The 24,368-nt window shown below is 35.7% G+C and overlaps 1 protein-coding gene across 1 annotated transcript in view; it reads right to left on the minus strand.

Moving 5' to 3' along the window:
- Nucleotides 1-24,368, minus strand: part of LOC136041014 (nuclear anchorage protein 1-like) — a 93,347-nt gene that overhangs the window by 35,056 nt on the left and 33,923 nt on the right. Inside the window, exons 9-11 of the mRNA XM_065725519.1 lie at nt 19,717-19,865; nt 3,399-6,098; nt 314-959 (exon numbers count right to left, since the gene is read on the minus strand). Coding sequence (XP_065581591.1) covers nt 314-959; nt 3,399-6,098; nt 19,717-19,865 — 3,495 coding nt within the window. The remainder of the gene's footprint in view (nt 1-313; nt 960-3,398; nt 6,099-19,716; nt 19,866-24,368) is intronic.

The following is a 24,368-nucleotide window of genomic DNA, read 5'->3' on the forward strand; positions in this document are numbered from 1 at the left end:
TTGTCATCAGATTGGCATATAGCTCACCATCTTAAATGGCGTATTTCCGCTATACTACAACTAACAACTAAATGTAACACCAAACCCCTTGAGACTAACCCAACCACGCACGCTTTTCTCCAAATTCGTACTGTTTACATTTTCAATTTTTGATCGCTCTCGTGAAGCTTCTACCTCCTTTATGTCTTTTCTTATAGCCTTGTCCGATCTTAGTCTGAGACTTCCTACCTCAACTGTGTCGCTTATAAACCAATATCAGGATAAAAAAAAAAAAAAATAGTAAATCTTCAATAATATTCAAAACAAGTCTCACCAACGCTCTCTATCAAATTAGACGGGACAGTCCCAGTAGCAGTGACTTGTTGCAGTAACTCCAAATATTGAGATGAAATTTGTTCAAGGTTCTTATATTCCTCCGTAACCTTTGACAGTTCTTCTTCTAAAAGAGCCCGATCATTCTCAGAAGTTTTTAGGCTCTCTTTTAGCCTTTCTACATCTACCCTCAATCGGTTCCTCTCCTTTTCTAAGCTCCTCGTACGACCAGTATCTTCAAAAGTAGATTGGATCTCCTCTATAAGGAAGTCAAGATCAACACTTGAGTGATCAGCTTCAGGATCGATTGAGGCATAATCATTGTACAACTTTAGAACTGAGTCATAGAAATTCTTATACTGGTTTATGTCTGAGTATAGCTTAGATATGACATCCTCTTTTGATTTTAGGTCAGTATTGATTCGTTCGACTAAAGATCGCTCGCTGGCCAACTCTGCCTGTAGCTCAGTAAGTTGAGATTTACTTAGTGCTAATTCGTCTGATGCTTGTTTCAACTTAGTCTCAGTCCTCTGTAAATCTTCAACTACTCTTGTTTCGTCACTTGATTCATCTTTAAAGTCAAAAGATTTTTTCAAGTTGTCGTAATCTGTAGATAAGGCAACTATTTGAGCATTCTTTGCCGCAATCTGAAAACAAATGGATTAATTAATACAACAGAGGAGACTAACCTTCGGCAACTAACTTGAGAAAGACACATAACTGTTTAAAAAAAAAAGTGAAGATTATCCGCACATAATACAAGACCCGCCTCTGCGCAACATGCAAGCGTAAGTGAACCTTAAAGGGGTACCTAGACTGGAATTCATTCAAAGTAGGGAAAAAGAAGAGATAAGGAATGCCCGAAAATTTGGAAAAAAATTTGAATTCGTCCCCCCCCCCACATACGCCCTTGTAAGCTATGTTCAAATGTTGAAAAAAGGACCATTTACTACTGAAAGTATCTCATACTAACTCAAAAATAGATTTACTCTAATGCATAATCAGTGAAAGATTTTAGCACGATCATCGCGTGAATATCTCATATTTTGGAAGTTTAAAGCTTTTCATATTAAAAAAAAGAATTTTTATTTCCTGTGCGGTCAATAATAGGAAACAGTGTTCTGAAAGTACTACAAGCACCAAATTAATGAATGCCAAAAACTCTCCCGACAAAGAACTGAGAAATAATGAGGGCTTATCGGGACAAGACTTGTCTCAATGGGATAACAATACTAATCACGAATATCAAAACAAAGCAGAGCAGAACTATAAGACTGTCTGTCATAAAAAAACTACTACGTGCACTACCTTAAACTACCTTAAAATATTGTTATTTAGAAATTAACATTAGTTCCAGTTTCTAATCAACTCAAATCAGTAAGCTGACATAAGTAATAGTCCCTGAATGTAATTCTGCATTGTTCTCAAGAATATTATTTACTTCACGATCTTATTGAGTTGTAAGATGACGAATCATCAGATTCACAGTTTCTTTAGAAGCCATGATTGTGAAAACTTTACAGAAGCGACAAACTTTCACTAGCGGACGGATTCATTTTCTAAGTCTTGGGAACTCTCTCCAAACCAGAAATATTGGTGAAGCAGCTTTCCCCTCATTGTGAATATCAACAAAAATGAAACCGATTTCAATAGCAAACTCGTAAAAATCATCCTCGAGTCTTTCAGTTGGTAATAGAACAGTGATAATTCTAACCACACTAAAAAAAAAAAAAAAAAAAAAAAAAAAAAAAAAAAAAAAAAAAAAAAAAAAAAAAAAGGTTACGATCAACAAAGAACATCCACTGATCCAAAAAGGAGCTATTTTGATCAAAACCGTAATTCAGTTAATTCAGTTACACATACAGTAATGTGTTAATGTAAAAAAGTGGTCGATTCCAAATAAGATGCATTGCATACAAATAATTCTTAGTAAAAAAAAACATATATTTCCGTTGATAATATCAATAAATAAAAAAGGAAAATCGGTTTGATTACAAACCTGGGAAAATTTCATCTTTGAATTCGCTAGCTAGATTTTCACACAATTATCCTACGCAACGTATACTCATGACAAATCAAAACCGTCCACTTTTATCGATGTCTTCTTTTTTTTCTTGTTATCCGTAGTACCGAAAGAAAAAAATTGTGGCGATAGACAATGTTCGTCCATCACATCAACGAGCACTTTTAGTTGCCGTTTTGTGTACAACAGGATTTTCAAGTCACCGACACTTAGAGGCAAAACAGTCAAAATTGAAAAAGCGTGAATAAGATAGACTAGGCTGATCCCTCATGGTTTCAGGATCAAAACTGCAATTTTTTTGTCGATTTTTTCGTAAATAGTTTTGCTCAATAGGACAACCATAATCAGCATCTCAGTCAAATCATTTTAATACTAATTGTGTCTTCCATTACTGTTGCTATTGTGTTTACAAAATTGCTAGAAAAATTGCTCAGTTGGCCGAAATAACTTAATTTTTTTCCATCTTGATAAATTGCTGGACAAAACAACTAAAATCGTTAAAATTGGAAATTAAACTGCGGCGATGAGTGACTTCACTCCTGTGTGAACCAACAGTTACAGACAAGTAAAATCTTACCGTTTATCATAAGAAACTCGTTTATCATGTTTAAATATGAAACTCTTGTTCAGCTAAGCGATGACTCTTGGTTACCAAAAGTTCCTAGTTGAAGAAAGAGGTTTTTCAATAAAACTGCATTCCCAAGCTCGGACACTTAACAAGAAGATCACCCAAAAGTAAATGGAAAAGATCAAATATTTTTTTGTAGTACACATGTGTCGCTGATGGAACACGGAACTTGAGCCAAGGTAAACAAATTATTTTTATGCGTTAATTATAATTATCAATACTCAAATTGGCTTTAGAGATTAAAATGAGACCGAAAAAAAATATTTGCAGAAAAAAAAGATAAATCTTGGCCATAGAATATAAGAACCTTGACAGGAAAAATAAAAAGCATATATACTTCCAAACAAAAATAACATAAACAATAATAATGAATTTACCATGATAGTTTTTTTTGCAAGATTAAGTGGTCTCATTTTTTTGGCCAGTTATATTTACCTGTGATTCAAGATACATCACTTGTCTTCTTATGTTGTTATCACCAAGTTGACGAAGACCTGTCTCTGGAGGTGACGAAGATAGATCAATAGTTTCCCATTGGCTACGGCTATTTTCCCGAAGAGCCGAGTCCATCTCTGCCGACTTGCGTCCATGTTCTTCTAAAGTATTTCTCAAATCATCTCTTTCTCTAGTTAGAGTGTCAACAGCAAGTTGCAAATATTCCATTTCGGCCCTAATCTGATTAACTTCATCAGAGGAATTAAGAAACAAAGTGGGATGAGAATGCAGCTGGGAGATTTCAGTTGATAGTGAATTGACCTGAGACTTTGCAACAGCAAGCTCATTTTCCAGCGAACGAATCAAAGCCTGTGAGCCAGATTTGTCAGCTTCAAGATCTTCAACTTTAAGCTCCAATACACTTACATCTGTCTGGATTTTATTCAGTTCGACGATTCGTGCATGCAGTCTTTGAATTTCATTATCTTGCGCTTCTTTCATTTCAATCAGCTTTTCATTAGCAGCTTCAATGGTATCAATGCGTTGCAGATATGATTCCCTTTCTGCTTTAAAAGCTTCTCCTGCTTTCTCTGCATTACTATTATGTACCTCCGCTGAATTTTTCATTTTATTTGTTTTATATTCTTTCAAAAGCTTAGCCTTTTCCAGCTTAACTTGTTTCAGTTCATTCGTCAGGTCAGTAATCCTTTCCTCGTATGTCTTTTCCAAACTCGTTTCACTACGCAACAACAAACTATCTGACTTTTGCACAACATCTTGTACACCTCGTTCTTGTAATGCACTTAATTCTTTTGACATTACATCCATACGCCCTTGAAGATTTTTATTTATGTTTAGTTCAGAGTCAAGTCTTATTTTCAATTCACCCACTGATTCACACGTCAATCTTAGATCGCTTTCCAGGGTCTGTTTAGACACTCGTAACTCGTTAGCTTGTTCACTTAGATTGTTCAATTGCTTTGTCAAGTCTGCCGCTTCGGATCTCAACTTGTCAGCGATTCCTCTTTCATTTGTCAAAGCATCCTCAAGCTGACGAACTGTTCCCTTTAGATTTTCAGCTTCAGCTTGAAGAGAGTTGTAGCGTTGTTCACCCTCAGCTTTTTCGTTCTGACTTTTATCAAGGGTTATTTTCAATTCACTGTGATTCTCCTGAAGTAAAGTGATTCGACTGTCCTTCTCCTCAACTGACTTTCTGAATTCTTCAACTTCAACAACTTTCTTATTAAATTCTTCCTGTAGCGCATAAAATTGTTGTTCTAACTGTGCATAGTATGTCTGATATTCTTGAAGCTGTTGGTAAAGCATAACTCTTTCATTCTCATAAGCCTCGATATTAGTTTGATATTGATTGGATAAGCTTTCCAATTCAGCAACTTTCCCTTGAAGCTCCTCATTGGCTTTCTTTACTTCTTCAGAAATATTTTCTGCTTTCACCAATAGTTGATCTCTTTCAGCAATTTGTTTTTTAATGCTTTCGATTTCAGCTTTAGCTTCTTCAAACTTTATTCCTTCATCTTGAACCTTCTTCTCCAAAGTTGAAATGGCAACATCCTTTTCAGAGAGACTTTTCTTACATTTAATTTCTTCTTCAGCGAAATCTTTCACTTTTTCTTGAAGTTCAGCATTTATAGCTTTTAGACTTTCCATTTCTTCTATGTCCATGTCGTTCATTTTTTGTGTAATTTCTTCTAATTTTGCTTCAAGCCTAATCTTTTCTTCTTCAGACTGCCTATTCTCGTTTTGAATTTTGTCAACAATTGTGTTAAATTCAATAGCCTCCTTTTCAAGATTCACCAATTTAATTTCGAGATTGTGCTTTTCATTTTCCAAATCATTTACATACGATTTTGCTTCTGCTATATGCTTCTGAACATCTGCCATTTCAGCTTCAAGATCGTACTTTTCCTTCTCTAGTTCAATAGTTTTCTTTTCCATCTCTCCTTCATTCAATTTTGATTCCACTAAATTCTTTTCAATGTCTTCTAGCTTTATCTCCAAATTATACTTTTCCTCCTCTATCTGCATCATATCATCACTTAAAGATTTGCACAGAGCTTGAAGGTTTACTTTCTCTTGTTCAACTTTGCAAAGCTTTTCTTTCAATTTAAGCACTTCATTTTCTGCATCTTTTTTCCCTTTTTCATTAATTTCAATTTTAGCTTCAAGGTCACTTATTTTGACTTTATCAGCCTCGGTCACAGAACAGCTAGCTAGATCTTCTTGCAACGAAATGATCCTATTTAGTCGTTCTTCGGATACATTTTCAATATCTTTAATTTTTTCTTTGAAGTCATTAATTTCAATTTGCAATTGATTTACAGTTTCTACATTCGATTCTGCAGAGGCTTTCAACCTTTCTCCCATTTTGCCGACTTCTTCTTCCTTTTCTTCTACTTTGGTTTTCATCTTCTCAACATTTTCAGTCAAAACCACAACTATTTCCTCTAACTCTTTAATCTTTTTCTCATTAGCTTCAAAAGAAGCTTTCTTATTTTCTAATTCTGATTTTAGCCTGTCTATTTCACTTTTCATTTCTTCTTCAATTTCTTTGGAGGCAAATATTTCCTGTTGAACTGATTTGAGATTATTAATCTGTTGCTCTAAGACGGCATTTTCTTCTTTCACTTTCTGGGATTCTTCCAATATACAGTCTTTTTCACGAGTCAAAGTCTGGAGCTCCTGGAATAAAGAAAGAAACTTACTAAAGGCAAATACAAAAGACTAAAACAGGGAGTAGAACAAGAAAAAAGGGAACAAAAAAGACAGAAAAAATATGACATACAAAAACAGCAGAACTAAAATATTTAACTAATCCTTACATTCTCGTGGTAGTTTTTTTTTCTTACAAGAGGTGGGAAGGGGATAGGGTTGTCATCAAGAAATCTAATTCGGAAAGTCGAAAGAAATAATTATACCAAAGCGGCCTAATAAAATTGTATTCACATATTCAGTAGAACTTATTTATAACATATACGCCCAAGGCAATATCCAGGATTATTATTCAGAATAGGGGGGGGGGGACTACAAAAAACTTTGAAAAACACATCAACATTTGTTCATATTCTTTTTTGTTACATTTTTACGAGTCAGACACCCCCCCCCCCCACTGAATACGGCCTTGTATACTCCTATCCTATATAACCTGCCCAATTATGTGCGCAAAAAAAAAACAACACTGCATTGTTCATAACTTCATTGACAAATACTATTCAGGAGAGTACTATTCTGGATGAGGTGCAACATCATTGCTTTTAATTATAATAGGTCTTGTAGTTTCTAGACGGTCTAGCAATTGGCATCCATGGATATATTGAGGTGGATCTGGCGAACATTCAATACGGAAGGTGTCAAGAGTTTGATATTTTGGTATTATTATAAATTTAATCAATCGCCTTGCCTGACACAAAGTGCGGATGGGCCCAATTTTGCTTTGGACGCTTGTTTGCCTGTCAATCCCCGCAAATTAACGGCCCTCTGTAAATTCTAAATTCTCGGTTAACCTGCTTAAAACCATAGGCAGGCGTCCTATGTTAATTTTGAATTCTTGGTGATCCTACCTGAGAATCTAGGCAGGCATGTCTTTCTAAAAGCTAACAAACAAGTATTTGTCCAATAAGAGAGTCATACAAACTCCCACCGTTTGCCCGTGTTATTTAACCAAATGCTTGGAAACTGTAGGTTTAACCTTTCGCCTTCGATTCCGGAGGACTTGTTGGTCATATGTCAATCCTATGACACGGTATTCCCACTTTAGACTACAAGCAGCCAAGCCTATTAGGCTTAGGTTTCACTTGATCGCCAGTGAGTCCAAGCAAATTCAGCCCCAGATTTCACATACAAGTCCAGTTGACAGTGGCCGTCACTCGTCAACCCAAAATCGATCCAATCTTTCATACCTTAGTTCTATGTACATATACATAAATTAATACGTATATACGTATATGTATATGTATGCATATGTATACATATATACGTATACATATACTATACATATACATGTATATATATATCTATATATATAAAAATAAGTTGTCTGTCCGTTACGCTAGATTATATCTTCTATATATATAAAAGAAAACAAACTAGAATGTAAAAACTGGAAATTGCATAAATATTTCGAAATATTTTGACAATAGATAAAAGTAATTCGAAAAAGAAAAATGGTAAAAAACTAAAAAAAAAAATTAAAAATTAAAAAAATTAAAAAAAGAAAAAACCTAAAAAGAAAAAACGTAAAAAAATAAAAAAGATAAAAAACTAAAAAAAAACTAAAAAAGCTAAAAACTAAAAAAAAGAAAAAACTAAAAAAAAAACTGGGAATTGCACAAATATTTCAATATATTTTGACAATAGATTAAAGTAATTCGAAAACCTTAAAACAGATACCCCAAATTTGAGGTTTAATTTAAATTGTTGGAGCTTTAGCATGCTTGGCACGTAAAGATTTTTCCAAGTGTCAATGTTAGAATGAACATTGAGAAATTGAAGAAAACAAATCAATAAAAAGAAGAAACTAAAAAAAGAAAAAACTAAAAAAGAAAAAAAACTAAAGAAGAAGGCTTGCGGTTCAAAGAGAAATGGCCAGATTAAGAATGTGCAATTTACGTCAACGAAGGCGTGTCGAGGAACTACCAGAGCAACGCGAAACCAGACTTGCTTCTGAAAGAGAAAGTAAAAAAAGAAGGCGTGCCGAGGAATCAAAAGAACAGCAGGGAAACAGGCTTGAGGCTGATAGAGAAAGTAAGAAAAGAAAGCGTGCCGAGGAATCAGAGCAATCTGAAAGTTATCGTCTGGCATTCAGGTACAACCCAGTCGATGATTATAGCTTGAGTAGATGTGTTCAAATCGGGACAATGTCTAAAATGTGTCCCTATTGCAAGGCCTTGAAATTCAATGGTGAAACAATGGGAATGTGTTGCGCCTCAGGAAAAGTTAAACTTCCTCTATTGGCTGCACCACCAGAGCCATTGAAGACTTTCCTTACTGGAAATACGTCAGAATCTAAGCGTTTTTTGTCAAAAATCAGACAATACAACTCATGTTTCCAAATGACGTCGTTTGGAGCCCAAATCGAAAATCCAGATCAATTTATGTCTACTTTCAAAGTAAAAGGGCAAATTTATCATAAAGCAGGGTCCCTTCTACCATTCTCAGGCGAGAATCATAAATTTTTACAATTGTACTTCATCAGTGATAGAAATTCTGAATTGAATGCACGTTGCGAAATTTCTCCCAACGTTGAAAGGACAATCGTTTCCCAATTGCAACATCTTTTCCACGAAAATAATAAGTTAGTGCGTCTGTTCAAAACAGCCATCGATTTGATGCCTACTGATACTCATAAAATTGTTATTTCCGCTGACAAAACGCCTCCTGGCCAACATGTGCGTAGATACAATGCTCCGACTATCGACGAAGTGGCAATCGTTATGGTCGGTGATCAGTTTTTACCTCGAGATATTATTCTACATAAGCGAAACACTCAGTTGTTAAGAATTGCTGAAACTCATCGATGCTACGATGCCCTACAATATCCTATCATTTTTTGGGATGGAGCCGACGGCTATCACTTTAATATTAAATTGATGAATCCAGCCACTAACAAAGAAATGAATAAGAAATGCAGTGCAATGCATTATTATTCCTATAGACTAATGATTCGGCAGGATGAAGAAAATTATATTTTAAAATGCCGTGAATTGTTTCACCAATTTGTCGTGGATATGTATGCTAAAATTGAATCAGAACGTTTGCTATATATCCGCCTGAATCAGACCAAGCTCCGCTCTGAACAATACATTCATTTGCGAGATGCAGTTATAAATGACGGTAATACCACAAACGTTGGAAGATTAACAATTTTACCTTCGTCATATGCTGGCAGTCCCCGTCATATGCATGAATATGCTCAAGATGCTATTGCGTATGTTCGTCTCTATGGTCGTCCAGATTTATTTATTACATTTACATGTAATCAATCTTGGGACGAGATACTGCAGCTTTTACTTCAAGGACAATCGGCGGTTCATAGGCATGACATTACGGCACGTGTCTTCCGGCAAAAGTTGAAATCACTGATAAACTACCTTGTAAAACATGAAGTGTTTGGGTCAGTGCGATGCTGGATGTACTCAGTGGAATGGCAAAAACGAGGTTTGCCACACGCACATATACTAATCTGGCTACATAAAAAAATTACTTCAAACGAAATTGATGATGTGATTTCCGCTGAAATACCTGATAAAAATGTCGATAAGGGGTTACATGATATTATTGTAAAAAATATGATACATGGACCTTGCGGTGCACTGAACGAAAATTCACCATGCATGGCCAAAGGAAGGTGCACAAAGCAATATCCTCGACTTTTAGTACCCAAAACAATTACTGGCAATGATGGTTACCCACAATATAGAAGAAGATCTACTGAAGATGGCGGTAAAACAGCAATAATAAAGAAGCGTAACGGTACCACCATCGAAGTAGATAACCAGTGGGTTGTTCCATATTCCCCTTTATTATCAAAAACATTTAATGCACACATAAACGTTGAATACTGTAATTCCGTAAAGGCAATCAAATACATATGTAAATACGTCAACAAAGGCAGTGACATGGCAGTTTTTGGCTTGCAGTCCGAAATCAAAGATTTCGATGAAATCGTAGAATATCAAGCTGGAAGATACATAAGCAGTAATGAAGCTGTTTGGCGAATTCTTTCATTTCCGATACATGAACGTAGTCCAGCTGTTGTTCACTTAGCGGTACATTTACAGAATGGTCAACGTGTTTATTTCACGGAAACCAACGTGCAACAAAGAGTCCTGAATCCACCGGATACAACATTAACAGCTTTTTTTTCGCTTTGCAAAAATGATTCTTTTGCAAAAAAACTGCTGTATACTGAAGTGCCTTCGTATTACACGTGGAATACTAAAAATAAAGTATTTGAACGTCGAAAACAGGGTAAGTCAGTCGACGGCCAACCTACCATCTTCAAAGATACCACGATAGGAAGACTCTACACCGTTCACCCCAATCAACATGAATGCTTCTTTCTACGCCTGCTTTTGGTGAATGTACCCGGTCCGACATCCTTTGAGTATTTGAGGACTGTAAATGGTACTATACATGACACTTACCGTAGTGCATGCCAAGCTCTGAATTTATTGGAGAATGACCAACACTGGGATAACTGCATCAATGACGCCTGCGAAACGTCAACCCCAAGTCAAATTCGTGCATTGTTTGGCATCATTTTAACAACTTGCTCTCCATCAGCTCCTACAGATTTATGGGAAAAATATAAGTCAAAAATGTCCGAAGATATACTTCATCGAAAACAATTAGAGACGTCAGACATGACTTTTGATTTTACATCAGAAATTTATAACTACACTTTAGTTGTTATAGAAGATTTGTGCATAAGTATGGCAAACAAACCTCTTCAGGGTTTGGGAATGCCTTCACCTAACCGTATCGCTGCTGTTTCGAGATGTGTAGAATTGGATCGTGAACAAAGTTACAGTACGAGTGATCTATTGTCGTATGTACAAAATAACATTTCCAAGTTAACGTCGGAACAAAAAGACATTTATGATACGATAATGCATTGTGTCGATAACAACGTTGGAGAAATTTTCTTTTTGGATGCGCCAGGAGGTACTGGTAAAACGTTTGTGATAAAACTGATTCTGGCATCAATTCGATCTAAAAATGATATAGCGTTGGCAATTGCGTCGTCCGGAATAGCCGCAACATTGCTGCCTGGTGGAAGAACTGCTCATTCCGCTTTGAAATTGCCTCTGAACTTGCATTCTACAGAAACTCCCACGTGCAATATTTCCAAATCATCTGGGATGGGTAAAGTATTGCAGCAATGCAAACTTATTATTTGGGATGAGTGCACAATGGCACACAAAAAATCGCTCGAGGCTCTGGATCAATGCTTGAAAGATTTGCGAGGGAAGTCGAAACCCTTTGGCAGCACCTTAATATTGCTTGCGGGAGATTTCAGGCAAACATTACCTATAATACCTAGATCAACTCCTGCAGACGAAATGAATGCTTGCCTGAAAAATTCTAATTTATGGGCACACGTAAAAACATTAAAATTAACTACAAATATGCGTGTCCGATTGCAAAACGATGACTCTGGTCAAACATTTTCAGATCAATTGCTGGCAATGGGAAACGGAAAGCTCCCAGTAGACTCAATTTCAGGACGTATACAACTACCTGCTGATTTCTGTAATTTAGTGACGTCCAAAAATGAATTGATTGAAAAAGTATTTCCGAATATTCTAAAAAATTATAAAAATAATAAATGGCTAAGTGAAAGAGCGATTCTCGCACCCAAAAATATAGACGTCCACGAAATCAACAATATTGTTTTGACCAAGATTCAAGACCAGGCAGTCCTTTACAAGTCAGTCGACACAGTTTTGGAACCAAATGAAGCGGTTAATTATCCATCTGAATTTTTAAATTCCATAGATCTTTCAGGGTTTCCACCACACGTGCTACAACTAAAAATAGGCGTACCAATAATACTTTTAAGAAATATAAACCCACCAAAGCTTTGCAATGGCACTCGACTTGCCGTAAAAAAAACAATGGAAAACCTAATAGAGGCCACAATCCTGACAGGGCCTTTTGAGGGTGAGGCTGTTCTTATTCCTCGCATTCCCATGATTCCAACAGATCTGCCTTTTCAATTTAAAAGATTGCAATTCCCAATTCGATTAGCATTTGCAATCACCATTAACAAAGCTCAAGGTCAATCATTAGAAAAATGTGGTATTGATCTTAATACTGATTGTTTTTCCCATGGACAATTGTACGTTGCATGTTCGAGGGTCGGTAAACCTGACAATCTATTTATATGCAGCGAGAATTGGACAGCGAAGAATGTTGTATATTCGCAAGTTTTACGCAGTTAATTTGTATTTCGGAACCAAATGAAGCGGTTAATTATCCATCTGAATTTTTAAATTCCATAGATCCTTCAGGGTGTCCACCACACCTGCTACAACTAAAAATAGGCGTACCAATAATACTTTTAAGAAATATCAACCCACCAAAGCTTTGCAATGGCACGCGACTTGCCGTAAAAAAAAAACAATGGAAAACCTAATAGATGCCACAATCTTGACAGGGCCTTATGAGGGTGAGGCTGTTCTTATTCCTCGCATTCCCATGATTCCAACGGATCTGCTTTTTCAATTTAAAAGATTGCAATTCCCAATTCGATTAGCATTTGCAACCACCATCAACAAAGCTCAAGGGCAATCACTAGAAAAATGCGGTATAGATCTTAATACAGATTGCTTTACCAATGTACAATTGTATGTTGCATCTTTGAGGGTCGGTAAACCTGACAATCTATTTATACGCACAGACAATGGGACAGCGAAGACTGTTGTATATTCACAAGTTTTACGTAGTTAATTTGTATTGTATCTATCTATCTATCTACCTATATAAAAACGAGTTGTGTGTATGCATGTTTGTTTGTTTGTAAAAAGAGCGTTTGCATATGACGTCATTATTAGTACATACGGCTTTGTATATGGACAGACAATGGGAAAGCCAAGAATGTTGTATATTCGCAATTTTTACGTAGTTTGAAACACATATATAAATCTATCTATATTCACAGGTGGGACACAGGGACACAACTACAATGGCGCGTAACTAATATGGCGCGTAACTAATATGGCGCGTAACGACTTACGCGCGCGGGGGGGCTTGGGGGGGCGCGAAGCGCCCCACCAACTAGGTGTTGGGGTGGCGCGAAGCGCCACCCCAACAGCTAGTATTTATATAAAAATAAGTTGTCTGTCTGTCCGCATAAGACGTCTGAGTTGTTTCATCATATACCAATTCAAAAACGAAAGTATTCAAGGCGATGTAGCTGAGTTGGTAGAGCATTATGTTCCAGGTTCTAGGTTCGAGAGGTTCCAGGTTCGAACCTTGAATACAAAAGAAGAAGAAAAAACTAAAAAAGGTAAAAACTACAAAAAAACTAAAAAGAAAATACTAAAAAAAGGGAATGTTTGATTACCAATCACCATCAACAAAGCTCAAGGGCAATCATTAGAATAATGAGGTATCTGTCCGCATATGACGTCTGAATTATTTCATCATATACCAATTCAAAAACGAAAGTATTCAAGCCGATGTAGCTGAGTTGGTAGAGCATTATGTTCTAGGTTCGATATATAAATGACGATGGGGACACAGGGAATGTTTGATTAGCAATCACCATCAACAAAGCTCAAGGGCAATCATTAGAATAATGAGGTATAGATCTGAATACGGATTGTTTTTCCCATGGGCAATTATATGTTGCATTTTCAAGAGTCGGTAAACCTGACAATCTATTTATATGTATAGACAATGGGACAGCGAAGAATGTAGTATATTCGCAAGTTTTACGTAGTTAAAAACTTCGCGCCACCCCAACACCTAGTTGGTGGGGCGCTTCGCGCCCCCCAAGCCCCCCGCGCGCGTAAGTCGTTACGCGCCATATTAGTTACGCGCCATTGTAGTTGTTTCCCTATGTCCCACCTGTGAATATGGATAGATTTATGTATGTGTTTCAAATTACGTAAAAATTGCGAATATACATCATTCTTGGCTTTCCCATTGTCTGTGCATATACAAAGCCGTATGTACTAATAATGACGTCATATGCAAACGCTCTTTTTACAAACAAACAAACATGCATACACACAACTTGTTTTTATATAGATAGATAGATAGATAGATACAATACAAATTAACTGCGTAAAACTTGCGAATATACAACATTCTTCGCTGTCCAATTGTCGCTGCATATAAATAGATTGTCAGGTCTACCGACCCTCGAACATGCAACGTACAATTGTCCATGGGAAAAAAAAATCAGTATTAAGATCTATACCACATTTTTCTAATGATTGACCTTGAGCTTTGTTAATGGTGATTGCAAATGCTAATCGAATTGGGAATTGCAATCTTTTAAATTGAAAAGGCAGACCCGGAAATCACATCATCAATTTCGTTCGAAGTAATTTTTTTATGTAGCCAGATTAGTATATGTGCGTGTGGCAAACCTCGTTTTTGCCATTCCACTGAGTACATCCAGCATCGCACTGACCCAAACACTTCAAGTTTTACTATGTAGTTTATCAGTGATTTCAACTTTTGCCGGAAGACACGGGTCGTAATGTCATGTCTATGAACCGCCGATTGTCCTTGAAGTAAAAGCTGCAGTATCTCGTCACTGATGAAGTACAATTGTAAAAATTTATGATTCTCGCCTGAGAATGGTAGAAGGGACCCTACTCTATGATAAATTTGCCCTTTTACTTTGAAACTTAAACGGGTGTTGAAAATTGAACTGTTTTCTAAGCATGATCTTAAAGATTCAATGGATAGGATATAAAATTGATGAAGTGGTATCAAATTATTGGTATTATTATTTCTTGTACTTTAGTTTTGACTGATTGCTTTGTTGTTTTAGAAACCTCTTCTGAGGCGAAAGTAAACTTCAAATCAGACCTTTAATTAAAACCCATACTTCAATCAGTTAGAATTATAATAATTTTTAGTTTTGTTAAACTTCTCTAGATCTGGCCATGACTGCCACTTCTTGGGATTTCAGTCCTGAGTTTTGATGGCAAAGTATATGTATTATACATTACCCACTAAAAGTATATTAGACCCATGCATATTTTTATTTTGGAATGCTTGGGAATTTGTCTCAAGTCTTAGAATTCTTCAGAAGTGAATCTTGGGATGTTGTTAAATTGTTAGTGGCAGCCCTAGCTTCTGTTGGAGAACACCACCCTGTCAGTGGTGTTAGTAGTTTTTAATTCTTGTTAAACATATGCTGAAGTGCTTGGCTTCCACTCTTATATTTGTCTCTTGGCTTTCTTTGGCTTCTCATACTATGGCCTGGAACAATAAAATAACACGAGAAGAAAGAATATAGGTGTCATTTTAGGGATTGATTTTAGGAAGGATTGGGAATCGATTGACTCTTGGCAAGATCTACGCCAATTGCAGATTAGTTTGAGGAGGTGGCATTTCTTCTTACCGTCATAGCAACTGTCAAATTGTTCTAATGCACACAGGCACAGACCCTACGGCCGACTAAAGGGAAAAGGACGCATCTACACTCTTTTCACTCTTCGACTTATTGATACCACCATACTAAAAAAAAATTGTCGAATCGAATGGTATATGTAAGAGGCCTGTCTTGTAAATATTAGTGAAAATAGCAACTGGCTTGAGTAAGTATTTGAAAAATGTCGTGGTAGATCCAAAGGTAAAAGAACCCACCTGTTTATGTGCGTACTTCTACCCAAGGTACATATTTTTATTTTTCACTGATATATTAAAATGAAAAAGGACACCAATAGTCAAGGTCCGTATATTTAATGATTTTCAATACAATCATGATCTTTACCAGTGCAAAAGCAATATAGAGATATTAAAGAATACCCAAATAATTTCAAGAGCCTTTCTAAATTTACAGAGAGCATTGGTTATACAATAGGAAAGAGACATTTTAAGGTGATATTCCTAGCATCATGCTATTTTCAAACTTTTTCTCAATGTAGGCTTAAACCCTCTGGTAAAATTCCGTCTATACTAGTAGGTGACCCCTACAGCCAGTATACGAAGCTAGCTACATAGCTGTCGAATTAGCAAATACAGGAGGGCAACAACTCAATTTAGAACCATTTTCTTAATAGTTGCCTACAAAAATTCCTTACTTCTGATAATATAAAAAAAACAACAAACAAATGTGTGAAGATAACTCCTACAACCTCCTATGTCATTTGAGATAACTGGAGATTGGTTTTGTCAACTATTACAACACTGAGCAAAATCCTGCGCTACCTATGAGTTAGCCCATTAGCAATTAAATAGCACCTACATAAAGGAGAGAAACGTCATAGCAACCACCTAAAACCATATTCTTTTTTGAAGAGTCTCTAAAGATAGCTCATTTTTGAAAAAAAGCAAAGGATTTATCAGAACCACCCCAAGAACCCCGCGTGAGATATTCAAGAGATCATTTGATTCACTACTACGGCATAGAAAAGCCAGAACGTGTATGCAATACAGGTGATTATGATTTAAATCACCTACCAACCACTTAGCATAAATGACTATAATTCTCCTGGTAACTTGTAACAGAGAAGGCTTGTCTACATACAAATATTGTAGGAATTAGCATTCATATCTAGAAAATTAATGTGTTGAGGGGTATTAGTGAAATACCCCTTAAGTGGACAGCATCATAAACTAGTTCACTAGCATTTACCATTTCTTCGCATATTTGGTCAAAAACAATCGAAATGTACTTAGAAAACTCCATCTATCCTATTCAGCTCTAATAACCCATGAAAAGAATAGAATTCCAATTTTTCAGGACACTGGCAAGTAATCCAAGCATAAATGAGACATCAAATTCAACTACTGATTGCCATCTTACAATGAAGAGCAACAAGCAGCTAGATCCCATCCTTTGAAACCATCCAAATAAATAAACAACTGATATATCCCCAGATTCCCCAGTATATCCTTGATCAAAGGACACAAAAAAGAGGGGACAGAACTAAGGCCATGTTGATAAGGAATATGAAAAAGAATATTTAAGCAGAGGTGATAGTGATAAGCCTAGTATTGACTGGGAGGTATTGAAGGGACATTTGAGTCTTCTGATGATGAAAGGCCAAAGACTTTAAAGAAGGAAGAGAAAACTCTTTACTGATTTAGTTCCTCTTTTGGTGAGTAATAATCTTCCATCAAATCATCCAGAGTACTCTCTGAGCCATGATCCTCTCCTGCCCTTAGAAGATTTTGAATCAGATACGATTTATGAGAACCAAGATAACGAGCTAAACTTGGAAAACCAACAATCTAATGAAAATCACAATGATGTTTGTGAACCTGATCATTGACGTGTGTCAATGACGCTGTAGCAACAAGGTCTGGGGGATATGATGAAGGAAATACACATGAAGATACTGGTGAGACACAAAAAAAGGTCAATTGTTGACAGTACTCCAAAACGAGTTCTCTCAGAGAAAGACAAATTTGAAAAATACCAAAGCTCATGCTTGAAATTTTCCAGAGAAGGATGAATGATAAAGTGATTTTTATAACTGACCGCTGTGACATTTTCCCACTACTAAAAGAGAAAGTAGGAGCAGCGAGAACTGCTGGTGAGACAACTGAGAAAGAGACACAGCTGTATATGAAGCATAGACAGAAATCTTGTTGAATAAGTACCTAAAACATTTTCTGGAGACAAGCAAAAATACGAAAAAGATTCAAGTACCATGCAGTCCACGGTAGACCTACAAAAAGTGTTATTGCTTCCCATCATGCACAGCAGACAGGAGGCTTTTTTCCTATCAAGACTGGTATGTTTCAATGATACATTTGCTCCCATTAAGGCCACTAAACAAAACTAGAAGCTTTGTGTTGTTTAGAATCACAAGGACGTGATGCACCTGATATAGGTAGTGCTTCCTCACGGTCATAAAGATGAATAGGGATATCTTGCACTTGCTTTTTTATGCTGACAGTTGCCGTGCCCAGAACAAAAATTTAACGATTTTTAGGTAATTTGTACTGTTAGTTAACAGTAAATGTGGACCCAAAACAATTTCTATCTACTGAAAGGTCATACTCATATGGGGACTGACTTAACACGGATTGACCAAGTCTTGAATCCGAAAAAGGGATGTGTTTGACTTCCAAGATTGATGCGACACCATAGAAAAAAGTAGAAAATTTATGAAAGCCGTGAAAATGGACATGGAAGACTTCAGCCAATAGAAAAGCTTGAATAGCTTCAGGCATCGTTACGGAAAATTTGGGCGTCACCATTGATGAATTCAGTGAAGTATATTTAAAAAATGGAAAAACAGAATTGTTCTATAAAACTGAAGACCTGTTCTACTAAAGACCAGAGGCTGAAGAAAAAAGTCTAAGTTTCGTTTCACAAAAGCTGGTTAGCAATATCAAGGAGGAAAAATATCTTTTGCCAAATCCTATTTTTTTTCCCAGGGGGGGGGGGGGGGTCAGGCGAGAACATAAAAAGGTCATCTTAGAAAAACTGATACCTTTTATGAGTAAAATCGTCGAGAGTTTTGGCAAGCTATGCCTTCATCACTTACGTGGTAAAAAGGACACAAACTGAGCGATATACACTTTTAGGACAGTCATCTAAGACATATAAAAGAGGTTGCTCAGTTCAAACACTTTTTTATCCTGGCCTTTTTGACAACCAATTCTTTGTATTATTTTAAGAAGATGTTGTTTGAATTAGTAACCGGTTTTGTCAGTCTTTCCGAATTTCTTAGATGTAATGGCACAAATGTTGTTTTAATGTGGTTTTATCACTTAGTTTCTTATTGTAAGTCATTTTTATGGTTCTATTTAGTTGGGTTTTTTTTTCGCTAGAAACCTAATCGTTAAATAGCCAAAATATTAGTATGTTTCTAATTGTATACTCGAATTTTTCAATGTTTCCGTCACAATCTTGTCAGAAAAAGTTCCACATTTCGATAAATTATATTGCTCAAAAATGAAAGGGATTATTCGAATGACGATCTTAAACTGGAATACTTGGCATAAACAGGCATAATGACAATAATGAGCATAATGACAACTTGGCATAATGACGATCTTAAACTTGGCGTAAACAGGAAGCAGAGTTTCCGTTCTGAACAGAAACTAGAAATTAAAATGGTTTCTAAAGTTTTGAATTAATAACACAGATTGCCTTGGAATTTTAATCGATTTTCACAACTCACAAAATCCAAATCAAGCAGTTTACGTGAATGGTATCATGTAGGTTCTGATGCAGAGGTTAGAAACTAACACAACATCCAGTCAATTTAAAAATTGACCAAATTCTAGCTTGAAAGCGACATCTTTGTCCAGTCTCTGACAAAATCAGGCTAGATTACCTAAGAAAATCGAAAATTTTTCTCTGTCCCAAAGATCGACCCCCAATATACGTATAAAACGCCTACGATATCAATACACGATTACCAAACCTAATGACCTAGAATAAAGTAAGGACATTTTTAGGCCTAGGAGCACAAAATCCATTTTGGTAGAGGGCAGGGAAGGAGGGGGTAAACTAAAAACAAAAATTGAAATGTGGTTTTCGGATGTTATTTTATTATAAAAAAAATATTTTCAGCACAGAACGAACAAGCTGCATTGGTCTTGAGCATAGAATTAATCAGTCGGAAAGAATATTTAAAGTACAATAAAATACCTTAGTCACTCGTTCATTTTCGTCTTTAAGAGAAACAATTTTCGATTCTCCAGCTTCAAACATCTTTTCTAGATCATGGTTCCGATATTCCAAAGTATTGTAAGCTTGCAATGTACTTTCATACTCGGTTTTGAACGACTCCTTCTCACCTGGAATTTTTTAGACAAAAGACATTAACTTTAAAATAAAGGCTTTTTGAACAACTAAAACTACAACCAAAAGCTGTGGTACTTTTTTTTAGTCATTCAACTTATAAAAACTTTCCCCAATCAAAGGATCCTGTGGTCTGCGGTGATAATTTTTGTCGCCAACAATTGCAAATATTAAAATATATTTTAGTTATCTTCAAGAATAAGTACGCTCACCCTGCCTGTCCTCTGTTTTTGCACCTGACCACGTTGTGATAACGTCACCTCTTTTTCTTTGTTGGTCTATCTAGGGACCAACACACTTTGATGTGCTTGTCTATCCTGGCCATCGTTCCCACAGTCCAGAAGGTAGAATCGTCACATTGTTCCACATACAATACTGAGTATTAATTTGGAGAGCAAAATTACCTAATTAAGGTAAAACTTGGGATTTTTGGACAGAACAGATGTTGGCATAGATCCAATAGTGGATTTTCAACAAACATTGGAAAACAGAATGTACTATTTGATGGATTAGGGAGAGTTTAGAGGAAACAATTAAATTTGTCTTTCAAGACGGTGAAAAGATAATACTGCAGCGATGCCTCTGCTCGGAGAGCAAGGGCTAGGCAGGCGCATCAAGATATGGACTCCTACTAGCCCAGATCTTGACCTTAATCAGAGCGTTTTGGTTTCATATATGTTGACGCCTATATAACTTTTACTATACAGCAGTGACTCATCTTTATCGTACCATAAAGTCAGTGTGCACGACAACATGATAGAGCCTGTCAAAAGCGTCTTCATTACGGTAAATTTACATGGGAGTTGAATTGATGTTACAATTGATTTTGGCTAAACTCTGTTTCACGTTTAGCTTCGTGTTTGGTAAATCCTTTTAAAATACTCATTTGCAAGAGAAACTAAAAAGAAAAGGGAGTGTCTAAACTGTAACTGTTTTATATATTTTAATTAATTTTTTCAAAATTGATATTTCACGATATTATAAATTAATCTACATTTCTTATCCACAAACCCAAACTCAAATGCTGAATAAGATAAAAAAAATGGTTTACAGACTTAAAAGAACGTTCAATACATTGGATCCTAGACCCTCTACTCTGTATTTCATTTAATTTGTAAGGAAGAAGTTCTATAACAAACAGGATCCATGGTTTTCAGTGTTCAGGACTGGCTGTAAAACATTCACATTTAAAGTCTAAATCGTAACTATTCATTTAATTTTATTTCTTCTTTTATTTTACCTATTTCTTTCAATTTTTTTGTTTATCTATTTCCTTTATTTATCATTTATTTTATGAACTTACTATTTTTATTTGCTTTTCTATTCTACTTTAAAAATACTACTCTTTGATGTTTATATCTACGAAGAATTCGGGCAACAGCTAGAGTCCATGGCCTTCAGTGTTCAGAGCCGGCTGGAAAATGCATTATGGCGGCCTTTGTCTCCCAGCCGCAATCTGCTCATCGGCAGGGACTGCTCAAACAATTCTTTGCTTGCAATATTTTGAAAGGCAAGAGGTGTACCTGGCAGAATTTCAACCAATCATGCAATTCGAGACAAGGCCTAATTTACATTTTTATGCTACGTACGTGAATTATTTGGCTTTTATTCTACGTTTATGAATTATTTGCATTGTTATTCTACGTACGTGAATTATTTGCGTTTTTATTCTACATACGTTAATTTTTTGCGTTTTTATTCTACGTACGTGAATTATTTGCGCAGAGAGCAAAAAATAGACATGATGACACGCCATGACACAAACGAATCGGAGCTAATCTAAAAAAATTTGGTCGTAGAAATTATCGTCTTATATCGGTTTAAAAAAAAAGGCTTAGAAGGCTTAAAAACAAAAAGCTTAAAAAGGCTTTAAAAAAGAAACGAAATTGTTATTGATAATGGTTTCATAGAATTGGGGTTGGCATCTCGAGTGTTTCAATATTAATTTTAGTCAAGAAAATATTTCCCCATCTTGACTTTCTTTTTAGAATGCTCTAGTGTTATAGATATACATGAACATACATTTAAAGTCTCAATCGAAATTATTTGAGCACAAAATTTCCATTGTAAATCTTTTAAAACTGAGAAATACATAGTTTGGCGACTATAACCATGACAAAAATTGACAGAGAAAAGAAGGAGCATCAATATGATTTTCGAGAATCTAGCGATTTTTTCTGGCTAATGAAAGTACCTGAAACAAGCGCCAAAGTACCTGAAACAAACGCCATCTATCTTGAAAAATTGTTCATGATTATTTCCCACATGTACATTAACCCTGTCATAGCCAAGGGCCGCAAGTTAAAATTTGTAATCACAAAAAGAAAGGCAAAAAAGAAAGAAAGGCCGAAAGAAAATTTGCAATTATGATGAGAGAATTATGCAATTTGCAATTATGCCAAATGCATATGCAAAGACATACAGAATTTTACACATATGAAAAATTTTTACCATTAGCTAACTCATATCCATTGCTACTATTTTTGCTGCTTCAGTTTAAATGAAGCAACTAATTGGATTACTGCCAATTTTACTACCACACAAACAAAGTTTTTTTCTACATCCAAATGTACTGATTTTTATACCTTTTCCCTTTTGATTGGCAGTATGTCATTTTGTACCTTTTGTACCTGATGGTCATTTTATACCTTTTGAACTACTATATTTCCATGTATCGGTCGAAAAATATGGACTGTTATGAATTTTACTCATATTATTTGTTAAAATTGCACCAATAAATCCATATCATTTGTATTTATTATGAAATCAATTTTTTTGTAGTTTGCGAACAAAACATAAGAAAAGTTTATTCTGGCCCGCTTACAAAGATAAATTAAAGAAGCAGAGTAAGGTAAAAAAAAAAAATGACAAAATATTAATAAAAGCCCACTTCTAAACACTAAAGAACAAAATGCAAATTAGAAAATCAATCCTTTCCTACAGTACGGTACTCGTAAACTATAATACGGTACTTTAGGGTGATATGGTACTTTAAACTATAATTGATTCACTTGGAGCCATAAACAGATAAATAAGCTGTGGCTTTGCCGCAAGAATTTTAAATAAGAAACTCGGCCTTTGTAGCTATAGTTCCAAGTTTTAGAAGTTTATAACCAGACGTTAGTGAGGCAAGGCAGAGAGAGTTGAACTATTAAGCAAGAAACTGTTTGCCTTACAAACGAAACTAAGATCCTAAAGGTCAATATAAAATCCACCGTTAATTATCCTGATTACAGTAGTTGTAAGAATGCAGGCCTGGGAATAGGACCTCGTCAGTGTACTGTAATGAGACTGATAGGTAAACTGAACCCTTTTCTTATTTGACCCTAGCATAACTATGGCTATACAAATATTAAAGCAATATAACTATGCAATTTTTAACACCTAAATTAGACAGTCGCAAAAATACTTTAGATTGGACTACAATATCAAATACTGTTTGCATATCCGCATTGTATAAGTCCATGGGAGTGCCAAAATTATCAGCTTTTCTATGGATACATTTTAGTTGGCAATAAGCTAATGCTTGGCTAGCAGGAACCAAAATCAGGCTCTCGAGAACATTACTCAAAGCACTAGAAATAGTAATGGGGCGGTAACTACCATAAAATTATCATTTTTACCTTTTTTCAAAAATATCCGTTATTACACCCAAACAAAATTAAGTCTAACGTTATATTTTTTTTTAATGCATTATTACAACCGAAAGAAACAAATTAAGCAGTCAACCTTTATTAACCCATACTTGAAACAAAAAGGTCATATTCTCGATCAGCAGTGCACTTGCGTCTTAAAGGTGGTTGGGTGTTATACCGTATTGACCGGGGTTTTACGACGGTTCAAGAGCCTGATTACCTGCACGAGGTCACTTTTTAAACAATAAGCATGTTACGTTTACACAAAAAAAGTCTATCTTTTAACATGGCAGTATATCCAGGTTCATAGGAGCCAAACAGAGCAGACTATTGGCAAAACGGCTATCCTTTGGAAAATCAAAACTCGCTTTATTGCGAACACTCAAAATATTTCTATACTTCCCCGCGTTATTTTAAGAGCCTCAGCATAGACAGGCTCAAATTCCCCCAACACAAGGTCACTGGCACACTAGGTATTTTTTGTGTCGTTTTAAAATGCTGACAGAGAACATAAGAAAATTTCGCAGTCAGAACAAACGCTTTACTCCATTTTTGGACATCTTCTAGCTGCGTTTAAGCTGGGATCATGACTCCAACCAAACTAACTGGTTCCTCTTTTTACCTTAGTAACAGGGACTGAGGCTAACAATTGTACACTCTTTTCTGCTTCGATTCTTTATTCTTAATATCGCTGCTAGAATATGAAACTTTTTATAAGGCTAGCACCATTATAGTCAGAAAAAAAGGAATATATTCTAATTAATTAACGCTTTCCTAGTCTTAAATTTAGAACAATTATTTTACCTGAAATAAAGAGATGATTAATGAGACATAAAATAAAATTAGTGGCCATCTAATCCGGAC

Source organism: Artemia franciscana, chromosome 21, assembly GCF_032884065.1.
Source record: "Artemia franciscana chromosome 21, ASM3288406v1, whole genome shotgun sequence".
Lineage (NCBI taxonomy): Eukaryota > Metazoa > Arthropoda > Branchiopoda > Anostraca > Artemiidae > Artemia > Artemia franciscana.